The following is a 27060-nucleotide window of genomic DNA, read 5'->3' on the forward strand; positions in this document are numbered from 1 at the left end:
AATAAGATGTTCACATGTAGCTTCATGTCCTTTTATAAAAAAAGAAAGTCCTGGGAGCCTAAAGCCTCCCATTCCTCTGGCAGAGTAAAGAAGCGGCACTTACCTTGACCTCAAACTCGAAGTGCTCGTCCTTCCCTTGCCCGCACAGCACATAGCGTGGAATACTAATTTTAATTGGGTCCTTCAGGTCGTCTGGATTTGCTCCCAAAGAGCGAGAAACCATCCGCTATCAAAGGCACATCAGATAGGGAGAACAAAGAGAAACCAAGATCACTCCTCAGCAAATACCATGCTTGGGCAGGCGGGAGAAAATGTGTTTCAAGCAGAGAAGAGAGCATCAAACTAGTAAAGTTTATTTAGAAAAATGATGGCTTCCTTTGAAAGAGAAATGCTAAGTCTCTCTCATCACAAAAGACCATTTTTTTAGGTATACCATTCCAAGAAATTAGGGCAAAAGCACTTCAAAATGTTGTTTGGCTTTGAAGTTCCTTCCAATTTATAAAGAACAAGTGAAAAAAAGAGACAGATTACATATCCTGACTTAAAAAAAAATCCGTGTAAACCAGATTCCTTTCTGAAAAGTCTTGATCATCTGACAAACTTCTTTTTTCTTCACAGACTATCAGATTGCTGTACATAAAGCTCCAAAAGCTGGAGATTTTATTCAAATTTACTTCATTTTTAACTTATAGGCATTTCTATAAGCCAGTGTACTACAGAAAGCTCTTTAAACCACGATTAAAATAAATACCAAGTATTTTCTTTAGGCTTCATTTGATTAGTAATCAACCTGGTTCTGACAAATATATATGGTCTGGATGGTGGGAAGCCAGAGGGGTTTGAGAAAGAAGCATTATGAAAAAAATAAATCTTCAAAATGAGTTCTCTTAAGTATAAATAGGTGGAAATCTCTGAACAATCCTTATCATTTGCATTAACCTGGGGCTTTAGAAAACAGAAGAAAATATGGTTTTAAAGCAGTAGCAGTAATAAAATATTTATCATAATTATACTTAGCATTTATTGACTACTTACTATATACACCAAGAACTGCTAAACAGCTTATATGCATCATTTCATTTAATCCTCATGATCTCCCTATGTGGTCTTAACCGTTACTGAACTCTATTTATCAGATGAGGGGCCCCAGGCTGAGAGTCAAGATAATATAAAAGAGGTAGGTGGCAGAGCTAGGATTTGAACTCAGGCTAATCTGTGCACCATGATGCCTGCTGGCCCACCTCCACTGACTTGTTCTACTGCCATAATGAAATTTTTTAAATAACTTCATCCATCTGAGATAAAGTCAGTTCATGAACATACAGAGAATTTAAAAATGATGGAAACTCCATGATTACACAGTAAAACTCACTCATGTGACTCAAAAGAAAACACCGGGCAATATGTGGTCCTGGATCCTTAACTTGATATAATGTGGGAGATCCAACCTAGCTGTGTATTAGCAAAAGCTTGGATTTCTGGATGACACAGAGGTGTGTAATTTGTCTCAGATTACTACTTTCATCTAGCTGACACTGTAAATATTTTGGCATGATATGAAGTTACCAAAGCCTTTTAGAGCATCTAATTTTTCTGTGTGGCTGGTCACCCAAAATAAGAACCATTAATTTTATCACAATTGTCCACCTCTTTAGCTGTCCCTGATGTCAAAACCACAGTGGCAATTCTTTAAAAAAGAGTTTCTCAATATGTGCACTGCCAAAGACCTTTCAATTCACTGACAGTATATTTCCAAATTGCTGTAAAGGTGGACATTTCCTAAAACATGGAATATATTTATCTATTTGAAGGGTGAAAAGGAAGAGAAATAATTGTGTTTTATTTGTTTTCAAAGAGCATATTTACTGCTAAGAAATGTCTCTGACCTACAAAGGCCATGGTTTAGCCATGAAGTTCTTGCTGTGCAACCAAAAGCCCTGAAATCTTCTATGCCATGCTTAATAACTATATTTTTAAGTAGGAACATAATTTCTTCTCCAAATCTGCCACAATCATTTGGGAAATCCACTTGCTGCATTTGGAGTTTGAAGTTGGCAGCTGTGGGAAAACCCCCTGAGCAAAAGGGAATGCTGCTCCAGGGAGCTGAATAAATAATAAGCAACTGATAATACTAGTTGAGAAATAAAGACCCACGCACCCTACCGTAGGAGGAACCTTATCCTTCCTACCCAAAGGCCAGTAACACAGCTCATTTGATGAGGAGCTCTCTCTATCCTAAGAGGCTAGCATGAGGAAAAGGAAGAAAGGTAATAAAACTCACTAGGCTCAGTGTATTATCACGTGTATTATGTGTTCTTAAAAAGGTGTGGATAATAGCATCAAGCATAAGTATTCGATATTGAAATTCTACCATTATGGGCATCCCTGGAACAATCATTTGAGATCTCACAGGTATTTACTTCAAAGAATTGGAGAGCAGAAAGAGAAGACCTAGAATCAAATTCCAGCATTAGGACTTGGTTTCAGCCTAACAGTCACCCACGCACCCTCTCTGCACCTCAGTCTCAAGTCTATGGAAATGGGCATAGTATTTAGCAAATTCCATCTATACAGCAGAAACCCAACAGTGTCCTGCCCTGTGGGACTTCTGGTTAGAGGCAGACTGACAAGTAAACTGATAATTCTAGCAGGATTAGAAAAATGTGATAGGGGTTTATAGCATCATTATTTACAACAGCCAAGCTATGGAGGCAGGCCAAGTGTCCAACAACTGATGAATGGATAAAGAAGATGTGGCATATGTATACAAGGAATATTACCTATAAAAAGAACAAAATATTGCATTTTGCAATGACATGAATGGAGCTAGAAAGTATTATGCTAAGTGAAATAAGCCAGTCAGAGAAAGACAAGTACCATGATTTCACTCCTGTGTGGAATTTAAGAAACAAAATAAATAAACAAAGGGAAAAATGCGAGAGAGACAGACAAAGCAAGAAACAGATTCCTAATTATAGAGAACAATCTAGTGGGTTAACAGAGGGGTGGTGTGTGGGGGGATGGATAAACTAGGTGATGGGGATTAAAGGAGTGCACTTGTCATGATGAGCATGAGTGATGTATGGAACTGTTGAATTACTATATTGTACACGTGAAATGAATACAATGCTGAATGTTAACTAACTGGAATTAAGATAAACATTTAAATTAAAAAATTGTGATGGGGGCACTGAGTAAGAAAAACTCTGAATATACACATGACTATCTAAATATCATGACTTTTAGTGAGAAGAGCTATAGCCAAAACCATCCAGGTATATTATTAACTAGGCAACAGAGACTTAATTTTAACTTTCTAAGTGTCTTTTCTTATAGGCACCCTTCAGACAGACAATCAAACATTTATATCTTTTACTAAGCACCCACCATGTGCCATGCACAAGGCCAGGTCCTGGGAATACAAAACAACCTCTACAAAGTCTCTGGAATTTCTAAGACCTTTAGTTTTTCTCAACTCCATCAAATTTTGAACATAGATTTGGTTTCTCCACTCCAGATGGATTACATTCTAAAGTTAGCCAATTTAGCTTTCTCTTTTTATAAGTCAACATTCAAAGTGGGATAAGACTGAAACTGATGGTCTGGTTACTACATAGATATTTTAAGACTGGAAAGTTCTAAGAATTTTAGAATTGTGAAATCAATCCCTAAGAAAGTTGCTTGAAGCTCAGGCTCATTGATCCTTTAAAGAAAAAAAAAACCTGCCTTTGATAATTTGGGTAAACGGGTACATGAATGAAATAGGGACCATTTATCTGGGAGGAACTGGCTATTAAAATGTTTATGGCGCTCACCTAAAGGTTATGTCATTCACCTAAATCAGGTCGTGATCCCAGGACCCTGGGATAGAGCCCCGCATCGGATTCCCTGCTCAGCCAGAGGCTTGCTTCTCCCTCTGCCTCTTCCCTTGCTCTTGCTTGCTCGCTCACTCTCTCTCTAAAAAAATAAATAAAATCTTAAAAAAAAAAAAAAAAAGAAAAAGAAAAAGAAAGAGCCACTGCCCCAATCACAGGATCAGACAGTGAAGTTTAACTAAATCCTGTGCTGAGAAGATGGATACCTCTCTCTCCCCGATTTAGTAGCATGCTGGGGACTAGAAATATTGCCAGAGTCCTTGCCACCCATCGGCACAGTTTACTTCAATCTCACAGATTTCAGAATAACTAAATATTAATGAGCATAGAGAAATGTACAACTGAAGAATTGAATAATTGAAAAATTAGTTAGGGATCTGAAGACATTTTGACTTTATCTATAGCTAGATGAACAGAGACACAAATTAAGACAGTACATGTTTCTATCAAATCACTGCTACAATGTAATTTTTAGAAAACTAGTTTTTGAAGTCAACCTCATGAGAAATATAGAATTCTCAGGATACAATGTGAAAGGTTCATGACATTCTCCTAAATTATGTTTATGTTGGAGAGGTAGGAGAATTAACAAAAATGTCTCCTAGACTTAGTTTTTATTTGAAAGTAGCCATATTTTTAATATCTTGAGTTTTATGCTAGATAAGTAAATGTATCCTGCACCATATTATATCCTATTATTTAAGGGAACTTTTAAATTTCTGTGGAACTATTTATTTTGGAATCAGTCACAATTTCTCTACATGTGGCAAAGAAATGCTTAGACTTGGAAGGGAAGTTGGTTATACCTCATACAAGGAGGTAAAGAAACATGGAAGGCTGGATGCATATCGTATAGCAGAGCTGGATAAATATGCAGGACATTTCAAGGAACTTTAAATGCCTTGTGGAGTGGTCCTATTTAGAAATAAAAAGTCAAGGAAAAGTACATAGTAACTTGGATTATATTTCTATACATATGAAATCTCATCTTTTAAAATAAGATACAAAAATATTTTTCTGGTAGCTTTTAATGAAATAATGTCTTCTGTCAACAAACATGGTATTTTTCCATTGTTGGGGAAACATTATAGTTAGGTCCTTAGCCAAAGAAGCACACAGAACACAGGCTACATTTTGAATATTCAGATTAGAATCTTCTCTTCCTACTCAGGCTGTCTCCTTCAAAAGGGGCAAATTAAGGAAATTAATAGGAAGTGGTATTAATATCCACTCGGATCAATGTCGGTACCGCAGAGGGCACAGAATGGCCCAATTCTACAGGGAGTCATCAACATTTCCCCTAAATACCCTAATTATGTACCAGATGGTTGAATTCAGTGTATACTCTGACTAGGACAAGGTCAGATCTAAGGACTGTCGTCTGATCTCCTAGAGCCAAATAACCAAGGTTTGCTTCTAAAATACAGGCAACCCTGGGTTTTTATTAACACATTTACCGATTTCCCTTTCTCTGTTCCCAGCATAGTACATATTTCTATTCCCTCCTTTTTTCTACCACACATGCCATCCTGATAGTTCTAATTAGAGCTATTATGTATCAAGGACCTCCTATGCCCCAGCAGTTTGAAAACAGGGGTCTGGGGCAGATGGTGAAGATCAGTTACATGTTCAAAAATGAGCCATGTTATAAGAAGCAGAGAATAAAGGTACCCAGTGTGAGCAAGTACAAATTATGAATAAATTCAATAGTGAAGAAATGTTTATATTCATCTCCAGAAGGTGACACTAGCCTCTGCTGTGAGGGGACCTTGTGCTAATACCACAATGTCTCTGAAAGCTAAGTGCATAGAGCTGAGGTGGAGTCTACTAAGAGATGTAGCCATACATGCTATAGGCATTCCCTGACCATGCCTGTCAAGGTCAGGACTTCACAACAGCCTGGAATGAAGAAGCAATTCTTAAAGTGAATTAAGAATAATACTTGCATGAGGAAATGGAAATAAGGGTTTTCAAATAAAGGAGTATTTTCTTTAATTTTGATATAGATCTTTAGGGATAAACTAACCAGAAATGACAAACTGGTGGACATAGGTAATTGTGGAATATCTTATTTACCCTTAGTGGCCTTAGGGAAAATCCAAACAGGTTGGCTAACATTTCTAATCCATGATTCTTATCAGAATAGATTATTTCATCCATAGATCTGAGGTGATCAACATTGTTTCAAAGCTTAGAAAGACTGGGTATCTGATGAATGTTCCAATTTGAAATTATTAAAAATGTTACCTTTCTCTAGATCATGAAAGACTAGTACCTTCAATGGTCATTATCTCTGGATAATGCATCATTAAATGGATGGAATTTTCAAAAGAATTAAAGAATGCGTCTAGTATGACTGAATGAGAACAGGGCAAAAATTGCTAAGTGGCTCTTATACCGAACTTAAATATTGAAAGTTTAGGATGTTCAGGAGAGAAAACCAGGTTTTCTCCTTTCAAGTTCTACAATGTTACTGATTATCCATGAAAGTATCACTCATCTTCACGCACTGATTTTTGTGGAACCCTAGTTTTGGTTCAATCTGTGCTCAATTCTAAGGCTCAGGAGAAATTAAAGTTGTAAGGAGGGAGAGGAGTCCATTAGGTGTCTGGAGAGCATATTGTTTAAGCTTCAGTTAGAGGAGCAATATTGAGCATACAAGGTTATCTGTACCATATTCATGCTAGGACGTTATCCAAGCTTTTCTTCTACAGGAGCTAAAAATGCAAAAAGAAGACATAGGTTCATACAAGAGAACAATGGAATTGCAAAGAAACTTGCATGGGATTTTTTTTTTTTTCAGGGAAACCTCCAAATCATAAAAAGAAAAATAATCTTTAATGTCTAGAAATTTTAATAAAATAACTTATAAGTCAGAAAATAATCAACTTCATATTCTTTCAAATATTCATCCCTACCATAGTTATTCCTATGAGAAAAATCAATCAATAAAAAATTTTACCTAGACAATGTCAAGAATAACTGTGACCAGACAGTGACTTTGGCATTGTGGAAAGAATATATGTTCTGGAGTAAGAAGGTCTGAGTTTGATTCCAATTCTCAATCAAGTGATCCTTTCTGAGTTAAATTCCTAAATATGAAGTGGAGATTGATGACAATTTCTCCATCCCAGGAGGATCACTGTGTGCCTCAAAAGGAGCAATACATGAGAAAGAACTTAGTACACTCTAAACTACAATATATAGGGTGGCTGGGATTGTTATCACTGTAATCCACTGTGTCTTTGGCAACCAAATATTTCAAAGTTATTAAGAGGCAGGAGGTATGATTTACAACAGTCTCTCTTTCCTTCTTCCTAACTGAATCATTCAGTTGCATTCCTTATAAAGGAGACTTTAAAAAACTACAAGGGTGCAACCCTAACCAGAGACTGGATGGTGGTGGTTTGGCAACTGTTTTGCATAAGAAACAGCAGAAGAACTGAAGGGTGTTGGAGGTAAAAAAGGAAAATCAGAGGAGGTGAGGTGAGAGAAAGAACTGTCTTTTTGGAGGGTCAGGTTATAACACAGACTGTGGAACAGACAAGTCCTATTCTGTTACAGAAGAATGTGAAGGATGGATGAACTCTACAGATGGGGATCACAGTAATGAGAATTATGGAGAGAATTTCCCAATAAATAACTGCTCTGAGGTAGACAGTGATCAGCCTGGAGATGTTAAGATTAAACTGGAAAGCCAGTTGAACTACGTAACTTCAAAGGTCCTCTGACCTATGTTCCTCCTAGTACCTGAATATTTCCCTCAGGGTGAAATCCTACAAGTTGTATCTGAATTTCATTTTAAATAAGAGCTTCAGGACTTTGACACAAAATACCCATGGTAGATTGAACTATTGGTCCCTATTTTTCTCCTTCTTACAGTACCAGCATATATCCAGTGCTGCCATGGCTTCTTGGTGGATGGAGTGTTCCTTGCTCTTTGACTTGGTTGCATGACTTGTGTTGACCAATGGGACGCTGGCAGACTGACGCATCAACATCTTCTATGCTTCATCATTATGATAGCCACTGACTCTCCAGCACAGACCTCAAGATGAGATATCATGAATAGACTAACCTCATCTGAACTGCAGATGATCTGTAGCCTTTAGTAAAGCTACCTCAACCTATTTACAAACCATTAGTAAGAAATGAAAGCTTTTTTTTTTTATATGCCACTAAAATTGAGGTGGGAGGCAGCTGGTTACTGGCAATAGCTGACTGATATAATATCTATTACAAAAGATAAATAATGAAGCAACAAAAGATAAATAATGAAGCAGAATTGGCTAAGATGCATACTGGAAACTGTGTAACTAAATTAACAAAATAACCTCATAAGAAACTGGTTTAACCAATAAGACTGCTTGACCTTCAAAGAAGCATTAATAAAAGTGCTCTAATCTATTTATCATTCAAAACTTGAAATCATTTAGGAAAAAGAATGTAAATAAAAATTACCGTAATTACTACTGCTGGGAGGCATAAGTATTCTCTCCAAAGGATGCACTTACATTTTTTAAGTAATGAGAAAGGGAAGACAAATTGTTTTGAAATGTTTTTCAACAAAGACCAAATAAATTTACCCTGCCAACCACAAGTCTGTAAAACAGGCAGCTGTGAGCAAAATGGATTTTAATCAAATTCAGATGAAATCACTGTTTCAAAGTACTCAAAGAGGTATTGTCTAGAATTCATTAACAAGTTCTACAATGTAAATGTTTATGCCTATTCAGTAACAATGGAAATGCCACATAACAAAGTATGTATGAACCTATTTTGTTTTGTTTTTTTGATGCAGGAAGTCAATGTAACTGAGAAGATCCCACGTTAGGCTGGAAATGGAGATACTGACACCTGTTCCCTATTGTAGCATCATGGGCTCAGAACTCCTAAACATTGAGCCAGTGGAGATGGAGGCAGGCCACCAGAATTGAAGCTACAGTGGATAATGGTGCAAACACCATGCTGCCTTCTATAGGGACAACCCTAAAGAATGACAACCTTAGTACTTACTTCATGAAGAGCAAATCAAATTTTTCTATCAGGGATCATATTTGATCTCAAGGTAAAAAGTATGTTTAGGTGAGAGAAGAGACATGTAAAATTTGAATTGCGGAGGTTGCTTCTATTATGTGGTGAGGTCTGAAGGTAATCTTCATTGTGGCCTGCCTGGATCATAAAGTAGACTGAAGAAGTTATAATGAATAATACAATTTTTATACAATACTCATATCTGCTGCATGCTCTATCTATGAACATTAGTTGTTTTAATCTAGTAGAATTATGTTTTTTTTTAACCTATGAAGACAGCGAGTCTAATATGTTTGACTCTGTTAAAATTTTTGTACTGTTTCCCTTCCAACTATAGAATCCCTCTGCTGACATCTTAAATTTCACTCCCTCTGCTCTTCATAATCATGAATTCTGTCGTATCAAGGATATTTGAGAAAATACCCAATGGGGCAATTTTTAAGAAAGCATTTGCTGAAAAAAAAAAAACAAGTTGAAATTAGGTGAAAATTATTGATATTAGAAGACCACCATGGTTCATTGGAGAAATTTCTTCAACAGATGATCTTCCAGCCAAGAATGTGACAAACTAATTTTAATGAGGTCCTCAGCAGAGACTCAAACATCTTCATGTATAAGGCAATAGGGTGTGTGTGTATATACGTATTGGGTGGAGGGTGGAAGTTACAAAAACAGGCCTAAAAACAGGCCACCTAAAAACATTTTAATTCTATTGCCTCAAAAAGACAAAACGCTTCCACTGGGTTACTGCAGACGCAGCAGCAACCCGTGTGTGTATCCTAATGTGCTCTCCAGTTTCCTGCCCTTTTCTGTTTGCTGCCCCAGACCTGGATAGAGGAAAATTAATGATGAGATGTAGACTATATTAAGTAGCTTGCTAACCATGATGGGGAAAGAGGGAAGGTCTGTACTTCCTGGCTGAAGGGAGATGGTGAGTTTTAGGATGGGTTAAAAGCTTTGACACTGCTCCTGCTGTCAATTAAGAGTAGAAATGAAGAGGGGGGCTATGACATTTACGCTGCACATTTTTATCCGAGGGTCTGCCCAGAGCAGAGAATGGCCCCTACATGCCAGGGTTAAAATAAATGGCTTCATAGAATCACTTTGTTCAACTGTCTATGACATTTGCTGAGTAGTTACCATGAGCTTGGCATGATCCTGGCTGGAAGTGGGAGAGGGAGGATGGAGCAGTGAAGAATACACCTCCCTCCTTCTAAGACTTTGGAGTTCAGTAGAACATTACATGCCCAAGAAACAGGAGAGCCCTGGCTGAGCAACCCAGGATTTTATGAAATAACTAATAAATATAAGGCATGGAACCCGATTCCTCATAAGAATGTTGAACAGAGGTGGTAAAAAAGAAAGGGTCACTCAAAGGACAGAAAGATTCTGGAGAGCCCAGTTTCAGGCCTCTCACAGAGGAGGAAGGCAGCTGAGTACCAGATGGTACTTTGTGAAGAGAGATGTACCTGAGGCCACTTATGGGTGTGACCCATCTCAGAAGGGAGGCCAGCACGCCAACCGGCTCTGGCCAGAAGAACACCTTGGTCAGAGGTTATGAGTGATGATGGATTAGATGGGAGGCAGAGAGGGAGGGCAGCCAGGGGAACGTGCTGAATGCCTTCTGGGGTGACCCTACGGCTCATAAAATCACTTAAAGGAGCTGTTAGAAAAAGTTAGACTTGAAGATGAAGAGCCTTTCTAGGACAGAATTAACAAAGGCTCAGAGAAAGAACTGGCATGTGGCATGGGGGAAGGGTAGTCAAAACTAAACCAATAAGTAAGGAGCTGAAATCACATAGGTTGGAAAGCAACAGTCAAAAAGTCTGAAAAGAGGAAGGAAAAGGCAATTAACTGAGGAAGAAGACATGGCAGGGCAGGGCATGTGGCACTGTCTCCATGCCATGTATTAGAGTGAGGGGAGGGTATTTTAAATCCCTGGGTCCTTCCAGGAAGCTTGATGCATTACTAATGTGCTCTGCTACAGAGCTGTCCTAATCACGGCTAAAACGGAAGATGTCAGTGAAGGTCACTGCCAACCGGGCACTTTTTCAAGCAGCACAAATTAGCCTACTGGAATCCAACAGACACAAAAAGATTCCAAGGCACCATACTATAAGTCGACATGAAGCCAAAAACAATCAGAAATGCTTTAATCACCTCACAAATAATGAGGCAGACCCAAATTTACAAGGCCGAGGTTCAAGAAAATGAAGCAGGGTGGTGATAAAGATATTTTATCAGTGCTCAGCTATCCCCTATTTTTCTTTTATTGTAGATATTTAAAATATTTACATTTTCAATTTTAGAGGTCTGCACTTTTCCAATTTTAAATCACAGAGATATTCCTAGGCCTTGACTATTAACATAATGTTCATTTTATTAAAAATCTCAAAAAACATGCAGAATATTTTTACAAGTTTCCTCCTTTGAGCCTTGTCAAATGTGAGATGAGCCACAGAGCCTCATCATGAGAGCTGAGGGTCATTTTCCAAACATCAGGTGCCACGTTCTGACTGCCCTGAAGACACAGCATGCCGGTGAATAACTGGACGTTCTGCGCTTCCTCAAAGTGCTTAGCACCATTTCTTGAACCTGATAAGACTTTGTGTTTATTGAAGAAGACAAGTTCAACGGTTGACAATGTTTTCTTCTCTGGAACAACAACACACCTGAATTCGCTTAAAGCACGGCATCTGGTCATGTCAAATTGTGTTCGTGAAGGAGGTATGTTTAGAGACTGAGTGCGGGGATAGAAAACTCGATCTTCCCTCAAAAGGGCAATGTGGGTGTTTAGAAGGACCAACGACTGGCACTGGTCTGGGCCACGGTCACCCTCAACTCTGACAGTCGTGTAGAGCAATAACTGAACCTCTGCCAGAGAGGGGACGTTGACTTCCATGTTTCCATGAAGAATATAAATCATGTCAACCAAGGTATTCCGGAATCTGAATGACAACCGAACTCCGTTTGCCAAAACTAAATCAGGGACTTCTGCTTTCCAATCCAGAGAGAGCTGAACCAGATCTTGTTGGAACAAAGGATGGTTAGTACAGGCAGCAACATCAGACTCAGGCATCAGGACACCCAGGAGGTCACGGCATATCTGCTGACAGAGGTCTTTGTTGTAACTAAATACAGTGAGCAGCAGACTCTCTGTAGAGCCCAGGAATCTAATGCTCTGCCCACCAAAGCCAATTTGAATCTCCTCTAGTCCAGAAAGAGGTAGAGAATGAAAAACAGCCACTGAGCCTGACGGGTTATCTGACAGAACCAAAGTGTATAAAATGGAATGAAGCAGGAGAAAACAAGCTGGTTGAGGGTCAGGTTCAGTATAGGTGGCAACAGTAAGCCAGTAAACACCCTGCACTTTGTTCACATCGCCCACAAGTTCTGGTAGGAGCAAGCCACGTGCTCAAGAAAGTCTTCTAAAGGGTGCTCCTGAAGTTTCAGCATCTGGGCTGGAAACTGCACCAGGGTCTGCTTAAATGCACAGTTCTGTCTAGCACCTTCGTATTCTAGGTGGCAGACTGAGCTCGGGAAGGAGCCTGGTGATCCCGCAGGCGCAGAGGCCACAGCGAGGCCTGGGGCTCTGAAAGGCACCGAGCTCTCTCCTGGCCAAGCAGCACCTGCCTCCTCACTGTTGCTGCTGCCCATTTGAGCTTCTCCAGGGAAAGAATGAGACTCTGCTGACAGTCCGTGTGTCTTCAGGGATGCATCTAGGAGAAAGTGTTTCAGAAATGGCAGTCTTCTGATAAATGTGATCACATGGGAGGTGAGCTCACTGGGGTCACGCAGGCTCCCCACGTGCCTGACTAGGCGGATCACCTCTGTGCCAGACTGCAGCAGGTGACTGCAGGTATCTTTATAAAGGTCTGAGAGTCTGTGGTAAAAATAGCCCAACCCACTGGTTGCTTCTGTGTTGGTATTATCAGGGACTGTGGAGAGTTAACTTTTTTAGCAGCTAACTCTCTCTCGACTTGCTGCGCACCACAAAACTTTGAGGTTGGTGCACCATGAGGAACATTGTGGGAGGCACTTTCCTCACTACGAATGTTTTCAGAGAGGACAAGGAGTAACTTGCTTTGCCTGGTCTGCTTGCCTCCATTATTCATAGACAATTCTTGGCACAAATCTTGCAGCAAAGTCCAGCCAGACTTGATTCCCAAGCTGTACTCATCTTTATGAGTCATCAGCTCACGGAAATTTCCTGACCTACGCTGAAAATGTTTTATGTCACTGGTGTTGCTTTTGTTAAGGGAAGTGATTTCAGGTAGACTGAAACATTTTGGTTGGAAACAGCCTGCGGATGCAAGATGACCAGGTCTGCAATCACTGTTCTGCAGCAGCTCATACACTGAGGACTGATGGCCTTGCTACTGGGCTCTCTCTTGTAATTCTGAGAAGGGAACCATAGAGCCTGAGATGCTCCATGCCAAGGGATGATCTTGGTGGTGGTTCTGATCCACCTCCCTCCCCTCTTCTCTGCTGGAAGTGTCAGGAACATCTCTGGGCTGCAGTGGGACAAGATGCCTTTTCTGTTCAAGATGTCAAAAACAGTTGAAATGGGAATGTGGAGGCACCTTTTGCAAATCTTTGGCACATGAAAATTCTTGCAGTCATTGGTTTCATTGTGCAGATTAATGCAGAGGTTAAACTGAAAGCCTAAGCCATTCATATGATTAATATGTGATTTAAGAACAGATGATCCGATTCACAAATAGAATGTCAATTTCCATATTATTTATCTTACAAATTGCTGAGTATTTGATAGAAATACAGTGCATGGGATTGATCCACAGTATCCATTTCTTGGTCTAACATTTCAATTGCTCCAAAATAAATCCTAAGACCTTTGATTCGATTTTCAAAAAGTCAGATTTAGTTGTGAAAATAAGTCTTTTACCATATATCCAAAATGTAAATGGCATCAGGGCATACTTAGTGACAGTCAGATGACAAGGCCAAAAGAAATGGACAAGCATTTCAACCTTGGTCATCTCTCTCTAGCCTCTTGGCTCACTTCACAGGAATTCTTAATTATACCTGCCCTGGTTAGACCTCCATTGCCATAGCTACAAACCAGCACGGTGAAAGGCCTATAGGACGCCCACTATAGGCCAGGCTCAGTAGATACAAAGAAATGAAGGGCAATGTCCTCCTCTTCCCAAGGAAGTCAGCTAGGGAGACGGAGGAAGATAATGTCATTACCGCATAACTGGAAAGGATGTGTAGCAGTAGCCAAAGTCAGTAAAGCTTCGTGTGGAACTCCCACCATCTTACCTCTTGCTCTCTGTAATGTATGGGTGCCAACTGTAGACTTCTACCATCTAGTACTTTTGATTTTTTGTTGTTGTTGTTGTTGTTGTTGTTGTTTAGTTTAGGAATGTATGGGAAGGACAAGTGCCTCAGTGGAGGAAAATACAAGTAAAACGTCACAAATCGTATGCCCAAATAAACCTGTTTGACAATCCACCAGATAAATAAGCTAATCAATCAGGAGTATGTCCTTTGTACTACTGCCAACTCACAGTCTATAAAATGAGCTGGGTTTTTAAAACATCAAGAAGTACTCAGTTTCATTTCCAAACCCCATATCTGATTCTGATTTTATAATTCTGTCTTTTAAATACAGACCAAGGGAAAGGAAAGGATACTGTTACGAATGAAAAACTGGGCAAGGAGCTTCCACCACAGTCATATGTCATTCAAATAAAGTCAAAGCACTTTTCAACCTGCAGGATTCCATTTAATTTGAAGTCCATATAATAGCTTGCCTTCCCTATTAGCCATTAATCTCGCTGGGACTTCAAAATTCTAATTATGCAACTAAACATTAAGAAAATTTAATCACACAAGCATGCCATAATTTAAGGCGACCTTATCAATCTGAAAAATCATTACCTACCTCATATTTTAGCTTGCGTTGAATGGTGCCATTGTGGAGTTTCTCATTATCCTGATAAGAAAATAAAAAGCCCTCTATATTAAATTATAGCTTGTTCATACAGGGAAAAGAAACTGATTTGATTAGAAATATTTATGGGAACAAAATTCTAAAGAAGCATACTTGCCCAACAATGACAACCCTCTATACAATTTATATTCCCACGGTAAACACTACTCTATCAATCCATCTGACTGTAAGGGAACTGAGGCATCTGTTCCTACTCTTAAAATTCTAAGACTAATATTATAAGCAAAATTTCCTTAGGAAGTTTTCTTAGGTTTCAGAACAGAAATGAAATGTTTTTATTTTAATAAAAATCAACATCGCAAATATGTATCTTCTCAAAAGCAAAATTACATATCTACTTGGGATAATTTATCAAGCAAAATTAAATACTTAAGGAAATTGGTTATATTTTTGGAGAAAACAGAAAAACGTTACACGTAGAATCAAACAAAGTAAATAAAATGTTTTGGGAGACTTTATATTCATTTAAGAATTTTCCCCAGAAGAACAAAATTTTAAAATAAAGTATCTCTTGAATCAACACTATTTATAACCTGTTGAGCTCCACCCAATCAATATGTAATTCTTTAGAACAGTTTGCATCTCAATTTTCTCACTGACAAACAATAATAAAGGAGCCCATCACTGCCACCATCATCGCCACCACCACCACCTTATGGCAAGGTCATCTTGAAAATGAATGACATATGACTTGGCTCCCTCAGCTCACCTTCACCACATCTGCAGATGCATCACCATCCTCACTAATCACGCGATGTAAATCCTGAAGTCGTCTTTGGACTTCTTCTTCAATGTAAGCATTGATCCTGAAAACAACAGATATCGGGGTTGTGGTTAAAGACTTCTAGCCACAAAGGGCATATGAGATCCTTTCTTAATTCTGCCCTTCAAAACAAGGAACTTTCTCACTCTAAATGCCAAACATAATGACTCGGGACCTGGAACATTTTTCTACTTCCTAAGAAATCTAGTGCCATGTGTTCACTATCTGGGTTTTCCCAAATAAGAAAGTACTGAACAAATAACAGAATGTTGAGGATAAAAGGTGAGAGTAGGTAATCCCATCCAAATCTCTCCTGGACTTCCTTGGTGGACCCCCTGCTGCGGGGCAGAGGAGAATCACAGACACTGGTTTCAGAAGGCTCCAAGGCCAAAGACCTGACTCTGAGACCCAGCACTTCACTCATCAAGCCTCACTACCCTCTTATGCAAAACAGTGATAGTTATTTCTTACACCACAAAGTCACGTAAGAGGATTAAAGCGGGGAGAGCGGCAGGAAGTGGACAAGATCTCTATGGATCTCCACTATTCCAAAGGAACAATGGCTTGAACTGTTTCTACTCTGTCTTCTCTCTCCATTGGCAGCTGGCTGGGATAAACCACATTTTAAAGGCCTCTCTACCTTTCAAACTGCCTGGAGTGGGCCAAGACAGTGGAAGCATGAAACGGCCAACTACTAAGGCAGTTGTCAACTGAACATCTGGTACCCTAGAGAACAAAGATGAAATTGTAGGAAGTACAACCATCCACCCAGAGGAACCAGGGAGACCAGAGAATTTTAGTTCCAGCTAAAATCCTTCTATGGCTCAGGCTGCCCACATGGAAGGCTTGCTTACTTCTACACTCTCCCTCTCCCAGTTAGAGAAACACTGATTAGATGAATTACTTAACATGAACTATTTTGCATGTTTATGTCTTAGCACACGAAACAAAAATCTGGCTTCATCTCTCTAAACACATGCACAGTCCTAGAAACATTTCTCTACTACTGGCCATGTCTCGATGATTTTCTGAAATGCTAGGTAAAGAGATGAATATTTTAGATGAAATAGTATAGAAGAATGGACAGGGTAATAAAATGTGGTAGTCACCTTTCAGAACTGAAAGGAAAATCATACATGGCTGACCCAGAGCCGAGGGCACTTACAAATGAATTACTTCTCTGGATCTTTTTAAACTAGTCCCCCTGAACATGCAGACCTAGGTTTAAGAGGATACAGAGGCTCCTAGCATTCTGAATGCATTTTGATATCCAAACACATATTGCCTGATGCCCAGGGCTTGTGACTGCCCAATTTGAAACATCCCCATGAAACAGCTGGAGTTGAGGAAAACAGTCCATTTTCTTATGGGCAAAGAATGATTAAGTCAATTTATCTGAAAGCTCTAAGCCACATAACAATTTACAATGCCACTCAAGTTGAAAATGATTTTGCTATAGCAGAATCAGATGTATATGTTGTTCATGATCATTCTGAATACACCGGTACAGCTTTTGTAACACACTTCATCTGTTTGTAATTAATGACCTCCATAAATTAACTGTCAGCACAAGGTCCTCCTTCTTGGTATGGTCCAATTAACTCTGCCCATTTCTTCCTCTCACCTGGCCTTGGTACATTCCTTCCTGACAGAGGTGGTTTCCCTGAACCTTCTAATTCTACCTCCTCACACAACGTAGCACCAGCATTCCCTGGATTGGGCTGGCCAGTCCTCGGGTCTTTGGTTTTCGTCAAATGATACTTCTTCCTACCTACCACTTGTTGCCTTGGATGGATCCCTCCATATGCAAACTGACAATGTGTGGTACAGTGAGTCACTAAATCACATCACAGGTAGGGCTGGCATCAGTTTAATGTCCAGTACCTGGCATCCATCAGAGGGACCAGGTGTGAGTTCTCAGTACTGGATGGCAAGCTGGGAGAAGGAGCCTTCCCCTCCAAGGTCCGATGATGCCCTTTTTGAACACCATCAACCTCACAGATCTTCTGCTTCAACTGCTGGATTTCATGCTCTAATCTACAGAGACAGAATTTACATTAATTCATTTATTAACAGTATTTCCTGAGCATCTTCAATAGGTGGGACATTGTTCTAGAAACATGGGGGATCAAGCCAAACACTCTTTGCAAGCTTTACTTTCTAGTAGAAAAGATGCCTCATCACACAAGGTATAAGGTGATAACAAGCCACAAGAAGGGTTCAGGAAAAATGCTGCAGGGGCCCAAAAGTTGGAGAGAGTTGATTCTCAAGGGCAAAGATATCTCTACTGTGCTCTGAGCCAATCCTCTGAGGTAGATATGCAGGATTCTGAGCCCACCACTGCTTCAATGAAACAGTTGGTCTTTGACTACACATTGAGATCCCCCTAAATACTTCTATTTGAAAAAAGAGATTTAAGGTATAAAGAATTTTTAAAAATCACCCATCTAGGAGAATCCACGTAGTTAAGGCAATTTCAAGTTGAGTCTTCAGGGACCAGTGGGAATTTGAACATTTGGAGATGAGGGTGAAGGCTTCCCCAGATGCAGATAGTAGTATGAACAGGGGCACCTGGGTGGCTCAGTGGTGAGTGTCTGCCTTTGGTTCAGGTTGTGATCTCGGGGTCCTGGGATCAAGTCCCACAATGGACTCCCTGCAGGAAGCCTGCTTCTCTCTCTGTCTGTCTCCACCTCTACCTCTCTCCCTCTCTCCGTGTCTCTCAAGAAATAAAATCTTTAAAAAAAAAAAAAAGAAAGGAAGTAGTATGAACAAAGGTCTAAGTCATGAAAACTAAGAATCCACTTTGGTTAAGGAAGAGGATGTAGAAAAGGGAACTAGGCAGGAGACCTAAGAAAGCAAGGTAATCATCTTGAGAAATTAAAATACACCATAAATGGTAGAACCAAAAATGTATTTCTAATGATAAATGATACATTCAGTATGAGGACAAGTGTGTGTAAGGCCATTCTCCTGCTGGCCCTGGCATGCTTGAATTCAGGGCCATGAGGCCAGAGGGCTAAACTTGCCAGTAAATTTAGCCCCAGAAACATGAGACCCACCTAGGGGCTACAGCTCACTCATTGTGTGAACTTGGGCAAATTAATGAAATCTGGGTCTCAATTTCTTCATATACCAAATGAGAGAATCAATTAGTCTTCCAAACTCCTTCAGATTCAAACTTCAGAGATTCTGGTGCACCACGATACTGGCGGCTCTCCGGTGTTACCAGCAGCAATTTGACTGCTCTATCCTGAACATGAGCACCAAGTTCTTAATCCTCAGAAATGTCAAGGTCACCAGGGTCAGTACTCACAGGTTCCATAGAAGGCAATACTCAGCTTAACTCAGCCCTTCATGCGTCTATTGATGAGCAAGTACTTACCAAGCATCAACTTGCACAGTATGAAGTATTTTCAAAGGAAGAAGAAAAAAAGCATAAAAAATTGATGTTAAGGGGCCAACTGGTGGGCAAAGAACCAGGGAACAATATTAATACAAAGTCTCAGAGATAGTAAAGAAAATGAGCCGCATGTAACTGCCAACGTTCATAACTAAGATGACACCTACTAGAGTTGTTCAAGGACATCCTTCAGCACTGGCAGCAATGAAAAAGACTCCAAAAACAAAGGGTTTGGTGCGGGGCCCTGAAGCCCCAAAGGGATTTATATAGGTGGCAAGGGAAAGGCACCCCAAGAAAACAGTCTCAGCACAGATGAAGAGCTGGCCTGCCTGGGCCACTGCTCTGGGGTCAGCAGATAAGAGGACACAGTGGCCCAAAAGGGATGGTAAGTAGATCTGCTACCTTCTATCTGCATGACACTTGTCCCCAGTGGCTATATAACCACTGGGTGGAAAAGAGGACAGAGAATGAGCTGAATCCTGTTTATAAGGAAGCCAAAAAAGGAAAGCTGAGCTCGGTTCACTGTTGTCTGATCTGGTTCCACATGAATTTAAAATTTCGCACTTGGGGGTTTCACAAGTGGCTGACTTCGGCTGCACGGCAGGTCCTGGCTTAGCCATGAGAACCCAGAGAGGTAATGACACACAAAACCAATAACCACAAAAAGCTGCAGGAGCAACACAGCCAGAGCAAAGAGCTCAGAATTTGCTGGCCTGAATTAGGTCTTAGCAAAGTCTACTCCATCAAAACACATGAAACTAAAAGCATCCTTTGTGTGGCTTCTGGAGGAACGCTGACACTGGGAAATCACTTCCATGGAAAATCACAATACTGTATCTGCTATAATAGAGTATTAATACTAAATGGCCAGGGACTGAAGTCGGTTGACAAAAACTAGATATCAAGCTAAAAGCTCATGCTGCATTCTTACTGCACACTGCCGGATATAAATTGAGAATGTGCCCTTCACTACCTTAAAATTTCCTGGGGCTGGAGCTTTGTCCAGCAATTTCATTTACATAACATACCTGCAATCATTTTCTTAAACCTCCAACCTATTTCTCTGGAGTAATAGCATTATGGTTTTTGATTGTTATTTCTTGCTGTTTTGCCAGAGGGAATTACCAGAGAGCAAAGGTAAACAGAACTCACAGTAGAAACAGATCATTTCAAAGGGAGTTTGCCCAACCTGTTCAGGCAAGATGATGGAGGGAGGCTCCAGCCTCACAGCAGGCCTTGCTTCGTCATCTATATGGATCCCAGGCCTCTGCCAATGTCAAGCTGGGCTCCTACAAGCCAGCCGACCAGGCTTCAGTTGTAGCTCCTCAGGAGGTGCTGTGGGTGGTTGGAATGCTAGAGAGCCTAGGCCCTCCAACCTGGGCTTCAGGTAAAATCTCAACTGATCAAAGAGTCTGGAGCTAAAGAAAGTGAACAGGCCCTGATCTCCTCTGCCCCCTTCTTGTTAGAGCGAGGACACTGAGGCCCAAAGATCAAAGAGCCTGCCAAGGCCAGCCAGACAGAATGGGGCTGGGCCAAGGTATGAAGCTCCTATGTAGGACAACAAATCAGGTGATGTTTACACACCAGGCAGCCTACAGATTTCTGGGAGTCTTGGTATCACATCTGCTAGGCTACCAGAAAAAGTGTTCTTGAATTCACTACTGATTCCTTTTGAGGACCTAGTGTGGGAAGCCTGGTGACAGGGAATTGGTGGGAGGAGATACTCTTTCTTTACCATGGAAATAGTGCTAATTCCTAGTTTTATTTTTCACAACACCAAAAGTAACATGAGTAAATCTTCACCACATCTGCCTAAAAATATCACTGTGTTCAGAATCACCTGGAGAATTTTGTTTAGTTTATTTTTTAACGCAGAATCCTGGGGCCTCCTGCAAATATTATGAATCAAGAGAGGTGGGAGAAGGGGCTGTTTTCAGTTTCCCAGCAGGTGTAGACATTAGCACATGGTACTGTGAAGGAAGGAATGGTGTTTTACAGTAACTAGCGCTAGCTGCAGAGATGATGTTAAGCCCATGGTGAGGTTGTAGGAGTGGGGAGAATAGGAAAAATTCAGAGAGGCGGGATGGGATGAGGAAGGGGATGGAGAGAAGGAAAAAAAGAGGGGGGAAGGGAAGGGAAAGAGAAAGGGAGATACAGAGCCAAAGGAGGACGGGGGGGGGGGGAAGCAAAGGAGGGGGCAGACTAGAGGCTATCCTATCAAATATGAGAACATTCACATTCCATAGGTCAGTGGAGTAAGGGACAAGGCCTTTGGTTTCCTTAGTGTATTTTTTTCAATAACTGTAGGCCAATGATTCTAAAATGAGGAAGGATCCTAAGGAGAAAGAAAATGTTTAGGGGTGCTTTCTCACTTTTGTTTGACTAAAACCATTTGTTGGTGTATTAGAGAATACACAGGTAAAAAAGAATTAGTTTTTTTAAGAGACAGAGTCACACTGGGAGGGGTAGAAAAGTCGCCATCACTTGGCACCCACAGCATGCCGTGCTCTCCCTTCCCAGTCTCACCTCTCCCTGTCCTTCTCCAGGGCTTCCTGTTCAGCTTCCAGGCTAGCCTGGAGCCCAGACTGCTCACTGCTGCTGCTGTGGAGTGTGGCGAGCTTCTGCCTCTGCTCCTCGATCTCCAGGCCCAGGGTGGAGCGCCTCTGCAGGGCTGAGTGCCTCCTCTCCAGCCTGGCCACAGCTCGCTCCAGCGCCTCCCTCTGCTGCTTCTCCCGAGACTCCAGGATCTCCTTTTCCTTCTTCCTCACCTTTTCTTCCTGACGTGCAATGTGGGCAGTGAATTCGAAGGTGGCCTGGAGCTTCTGCAGCTGGCTCGCGTTGGCCTGGTACTGGGCAAGCTGTTCCTCTTTTTCTTCCATCTCTTTCTCCACTTGATAAAGAGTGTTGTCTAAGCCAAGGGGACCTCTGTCAAGGATTTCAAACGCTCTCTGCTTTTCTTCCAACAGGGTTGGCAAATGATTCTGCAGCAGGTACTGGAGCTGGCGTTCTTTATACTGCAGCCTATATTCTGCTGGCTTTATCTTCTCCACATTTCGAGCCAGCAGGGTAACGTTCGTGATGCTAGCATCATTTTTCTTCAATAACCTAGAGTCTTCCTCTTCTGCAGATTTTAAACGCTCTAGGAGTTCCTGTTCCTCTTCAACTTCTTTTCTCAGGAGGTCCTTCTGCTGGACCAGGTCCTTCTCCAAGTTAGCTAGCTTGACCAACTGCCTTCTCTTGAAATCTAAGAAATGGAGCTGAGCCCTTTCTAACTCCTCACCATCATCCTCCCCTTCAGCCCGGGCTTCCTTCACCCGAAGGAGGGACTCTCGGATGCCTTCCAGATCCCGCTTCTCCTCCTCCACCCGCTGCACTTCCCCTTGCCGGAGGAGCCGGATCATCTCCTGCTTCTCACGCAGCTGCTCTTCCAGATGCACCACGAGCATGACCTGCTCCTTCTCCTGCTCCTCCAGCCTCTTCTTCTCCAATTCAAGCTTGGCATACTGCTCATCCTTCTCCCTTTTCAGCCGATCCAGCTCTTGAAAGATTTGAAGCTTCTCGGCCTTCTCATTGTTGTTGAGTTCTTGGAGCCGCTGGAGCTCTTCCTTGACTCGAAGAAAGCTCTCTTCCTCTTGCTTCTTCTTCTGCAGCTCGATTTCCTGCTGCTCCCTCAGCCTTTCCTCTTCAAACTTTTCCTTTTCAGCGAGCAAATCCTTCAGTTTGCTCTCAATATGGAAGCTGCGGCGTTTAAGGCTCTCCTCCTGCTTGCGGATCTGGAGCTGGACGATCTCTGTCTCCTTGCGCCGGGTCTCCACCTCCTGCTGCATCCGCTCCAATTCTGCCTTATCTGACTTTTGCTTCTCTTCCATTTCTTCTATGAGTTTCCTGAAATGCCAAATGTTGACTGATCATCATCTGAGTGCTACGGACAAATGACTTTTCCCTAACTGAGATGTTCTGAAAATGGACATACAACACAAAGTCAAACCCTTCAGTAAGAATAAAAAGTGGGGGGAAACTGCTTTCCTTTTAATTTCCAGCAGCACACTGCTTAACTTTTTTTACTCTGTAACTATCCAACATATCATTTGCCTAATCTCCTGAAGTAGCCTCTGATATCATTTCTTTGTAGAGTCTATAAGCATAATGTGTTATGCATGATATAATTTTAAAAGCCCCCTGAGCTCAAAGAGAAAGAACCGTGCCCAATTTAAATTTAAATGTGAATAATTTTATTCAGCCCAATGGCTAAAACTCAATAGAAATTCAGTTACAGAATGACATTAAATAAAAATGCTTATGCTGTCCTCAACTCATTGGGGTCAAATATCAAAGTCAAGACAATCAACAGTTCATTGTTCCAGCTCAAATAACCACATGCTACTTAGCATTTAATCACTAGTTTAGGATAAACAGTAATCACCAAATGGCTCAAAATATTAGTTTATTAACATGTAACGCTGAAAATAACAGGGGTCACCATTAGAATACTGAGATGCATGGCCACAGGGGTTATATGTCATGTTTCGTCTTGGAAAACAAATGATCCCTACCAAGCGCTAAATCTGTGTTTTGAAGTTGGGATGGCCTCCAAAGCAAAAATAAAGGTATCAATACATGGTCTCCAACTCCTGACCCATCTAAGACCTATCTTATATGATGCTAGAAGCTAAACTAATTCATTTGTAACACCTACACTCCAGATTCCAGAAAATAAATATCCAACCTGTAGATTTTCCGTGGCTTTAGTTTCTACTCTAATATCTACCCTTGCTCCATTTCTTGGCTTGTTAAATATAGGATGGAGGGGGAAAAAAGGAGAAAATACTTAGTATTATCAGATAATTACATTCAGAACATACCAAAAAACCGTCTCCAAATCAGCTAAACAACCACACACACACACACACACACACACACACACACCCTGGAGAAAAGTGAGCAAAGAATATAAAGAAGCAAATTATAGAAGGGGAATACAAATGGCCAAACAACAAAAGCAAAGATCTTTATTTTTATTTTTATTTTTTAATAAATTTATTTTTTATTGGTGTTCAATTTGCCAACATATAGAATAACATCCAGTGCTCATCCCATCAAGTGCCCCCTTTAGTGCCCATCACCCATTCACCCCCACCCCCCGCCCACCTCCCCTTTCCCACCCCTAATTCATTTCCCAGAGTTAGGAGTCTCTCATGTTCTGTCTCCCTTTCTGATATTTCCCACTCATTTTTTCTCCTTTCCCCTTTAAAAGCAAAGAGAGGCTTTCTAAGACCTCGGGTGATATTACTGATGAGGATATCCATTTGAATTAAATATAAAAAAAGTATATACTTGGCGTGTTAAATTTAACAAGTGCATGAAATTTGCATACTGACCCTATTCCCCCTTTCTTACAAGTATTTGAAGATGTACTACTTGAAAATATCGAACATGAGATACAAGTAACCACCTAGAGGAAAGACCCAAAGTCATTAGACCTGTAAATACTTGACATGGAACCAGAGGGAGGGCATGAAACAGACCCCAATGGAATCTGTCTAGAAGATTAATGCAAGAATCCACAGACTACAGCACTGTCAGAGCTGGCCCCCCACATACCTTACCTTTTACTCTCCAATTTTTCAAGTTCTTCACGCTGCTGCCGCTCAAATTCAAGTCTAATAGAAAATCAAATGAAAATTAGTCACTTTTTGGAACGAGCTTTTCTCTCAGTCTCTGTATATAGTTGCATATTACAAAGAATATCTGTTGCTTAAACGTTATTTTTAATTATGATGGATTAGCAAGTTTAAAATGTTTTTTTTTTTTTGCTCTAATCTATGACTGTGATTAGAAATTAGACATACTTTGGGGTGCCGAAAATAATTTATTTTATACTTGAAGGAAAACAAACAAAGCACTACTGTATTGAAAAAGCAGGGTTCAAGGAAACTTCTAAATGATAAGCATGTCTATTCCATGCAGCTTAATCACTGGTGAGTGTATATAAAAATGGAGAATCTCTACCTTAGACAGATGGGTCCTTTTATAGGGAAAAGACTGCCAGGGAGGTAGAGAGAGAGAGAGAGAGAGCACAGACATCAATTAAGAAAAGAATTAACTGAGGAGAACATCAGGAGAAAAGCAGTAAGGTACTTAAAAGCCAATAGCCATGCACACATCACAACATCTTTTTATAAACACCACATTTCCCAAAAATTTCTCAAAGCAAAGACTCCAAAGAGCTGTGTTATGTGTGCACACTTGCCATCATAATGAGAGCAGTAATAATCACTGAGTACCAATAACAATTGTGATAGTATCAAAATTATATTTTTACTACTTTATACATGGATCTACTGTAGGTAGTTCATAAAGATCCTCCTGTGACTAATAGTTCTAGGATACAACTTACCAGGGCTACATAGATTGTCAATGGGTTTTCCACAGTGCTAGCAAAACAAAAGGGGGCTAGTCACTGGGAATTTTAAAACAACTTGCTAAAGTACTGATGACAAAAATTGATTTCTTCTCAAACACTAGACTTAATGACTGCAAGATTTCACTCTTTTTAAACAGCATGAATGGCAATTCTTAAACCTACACATTCTCCCATATATTAAGTGGCATAGATAGCTAAAAAGCTGAACTAGGGAAAAATTCATCACAAACTTTCCCTGCATAATGCACCAATGTAGACTGGCAAAAGTTACCTTTAGAAGGAACTAATAAATATTTCAATTAGATGTGTTACTCATTTAATTTGGCTAATACTGAGAGTAAGATGTCTGGGTTTCTTTTGTAAGCAGAACTGAGTGCTGTGCTGAGGGTTTTACCCATGTTAGCTTACTCTGTTTTCCCAGCAAATCCTAGCGATAACAAATAGTATCTCCACTTTACATACAAAGAACCCAGAGCTTAGATATGTGAAAGAACTTGTCCAAGGTCATAATGGTGAGATGTGGCAGAGCCAGGATTTGAACCTACAATAGCCTACTTCCAAAATACCATCACTTAACTCATAAGCAATGCTCAGATTTGTGATAGTCAGTAAAATAATTAAATCCTTCATTGAAACATGTCATTTGGGGTTATATATACCCTCCTACCAAACTGCCATCCATGAGAAATTTGTCACATAAACATGTATGAAAGGTATTTGCCAATCCCCAAGCTCTCAGCACATATGTCATTACGCTAAGTAGGGATAAGGTTTCACTAAAGTTAGTGTAGGACTGTTCTCTCTTATACAACAATAAAGAGAACCTTGGAAATATTTCATAGTAGATAGTTTTTAGACTTCAGTACAGTTCAGCCTTTCTGGAAATATTTATAAAGTCAAAAAGAATCACAAGATAAAACACTTTCAAAAACAGAGAATTTTTCTAATGGAACTGTGTCTTTATTCTCTGATTTTACTTTCTATGAACAGTTCATATAATCACAAGTAGATACTCCTCTGACATGTCACAGGCATGTGATCATAATCCAAATGCTCCTCTGAGAGTTGGGTGACTTGGTTCAAATGAAATCCTATCACTGAGGACTGTTTACAAGGGGCACACTGGGCTGGGCTCTTAGTGGACAATACCCTCACACTGTTCTCCCAATCCTGCCAGGTTGACATGTTTCTCATCCCTATTTTATAGAACAAATACCCGAGGCTTAAAGCAAGTAAGCAGCAGAAGGAGAACTTGAATCCAAGTTTGGTACTAAAATCCAGGCTGCTGACCACTATGATTAATTTTCACAAGTGAGCTGTGTGGTCTCAGAAGGTCACAAAATGTGGGTTTTAATATCTTCATCTCTAATGTGATGCTCTGACCATCTATTTTTTTTAATTGTGCATGACATCAGGCAAAGGGGGGTTTCAGGGGTACAGCAGTTTCTAAGGGTGACATGGCTTTGACCCACAGGACTCTCAGTCTGTGACAGTCAAATAAACACAATGGGCACCCAGTGAGTCACAAGCCAGGGCTGAAGAAGGACAATGCTATACCATATGGAGTGGGGTACCGATCCCATAATT

The 27060-nt window shown here is 40.5% G+C and overlaps 1 protein-coding gene across 8 annotated transcripts in view; it reads right to left on the bottom strand.

The window, feature by feature from the left end:
* KIF16B (kinesin family member 16B) overlaps nt 1-27060 on the bottom strand; it is a 301238-nt gene that overhangs the window by 85713 nt on the left and 188465 nt on the right. For 5 of the 8 annotated variants that reach the window (XM_041732315.1, XM_041732319.1, XM_041732320.1 and 2 more), the window contains 7 exons: nt 25059-25091; nt 24656-24709; nt 21576-22934; nt 17534-17686; nt 15596-15692; nt 14818-14868; nt 104-226 (listed from right to left, as the gene is read on the bottom strand). In XM_041732315.1, the coding sequence (XP_041588249.1) occupies nt 104-226; nt 14818-14868; nt 15596-15692; nt 17534-17686; nt 21576-22934; nt 24656-24709; nt 25059-25091 (1870 nt within the window). The remainder of the gene's footprint in view (nt 1-103; nt 227-14817; nt 14869-15595; nt 15693-17533; nt 17687-21575; nt 22935-24655; nt 24710-25058; nt 25092-27060) is intronic. The other 3 variants (XM_041732317.1, XM_041732318.1, XM_041732321.1) reach the window with 2 other exon arrangements.

Source organism: Vulpes lagopus, chromosome 18, assembly GCF_018345385.1.
Source record: "Vulpes lagopus strain Blue_001 chromosome 18, ASM1834538v1, whole genome shotgun sequence".
In the NCBI taxonomy this organism is placed as follows: Eukaryota; Metazoa; Chordata; class Mammalia; order Carnivora; family Canidae; genus Vulpes; species Vulpes lagopus.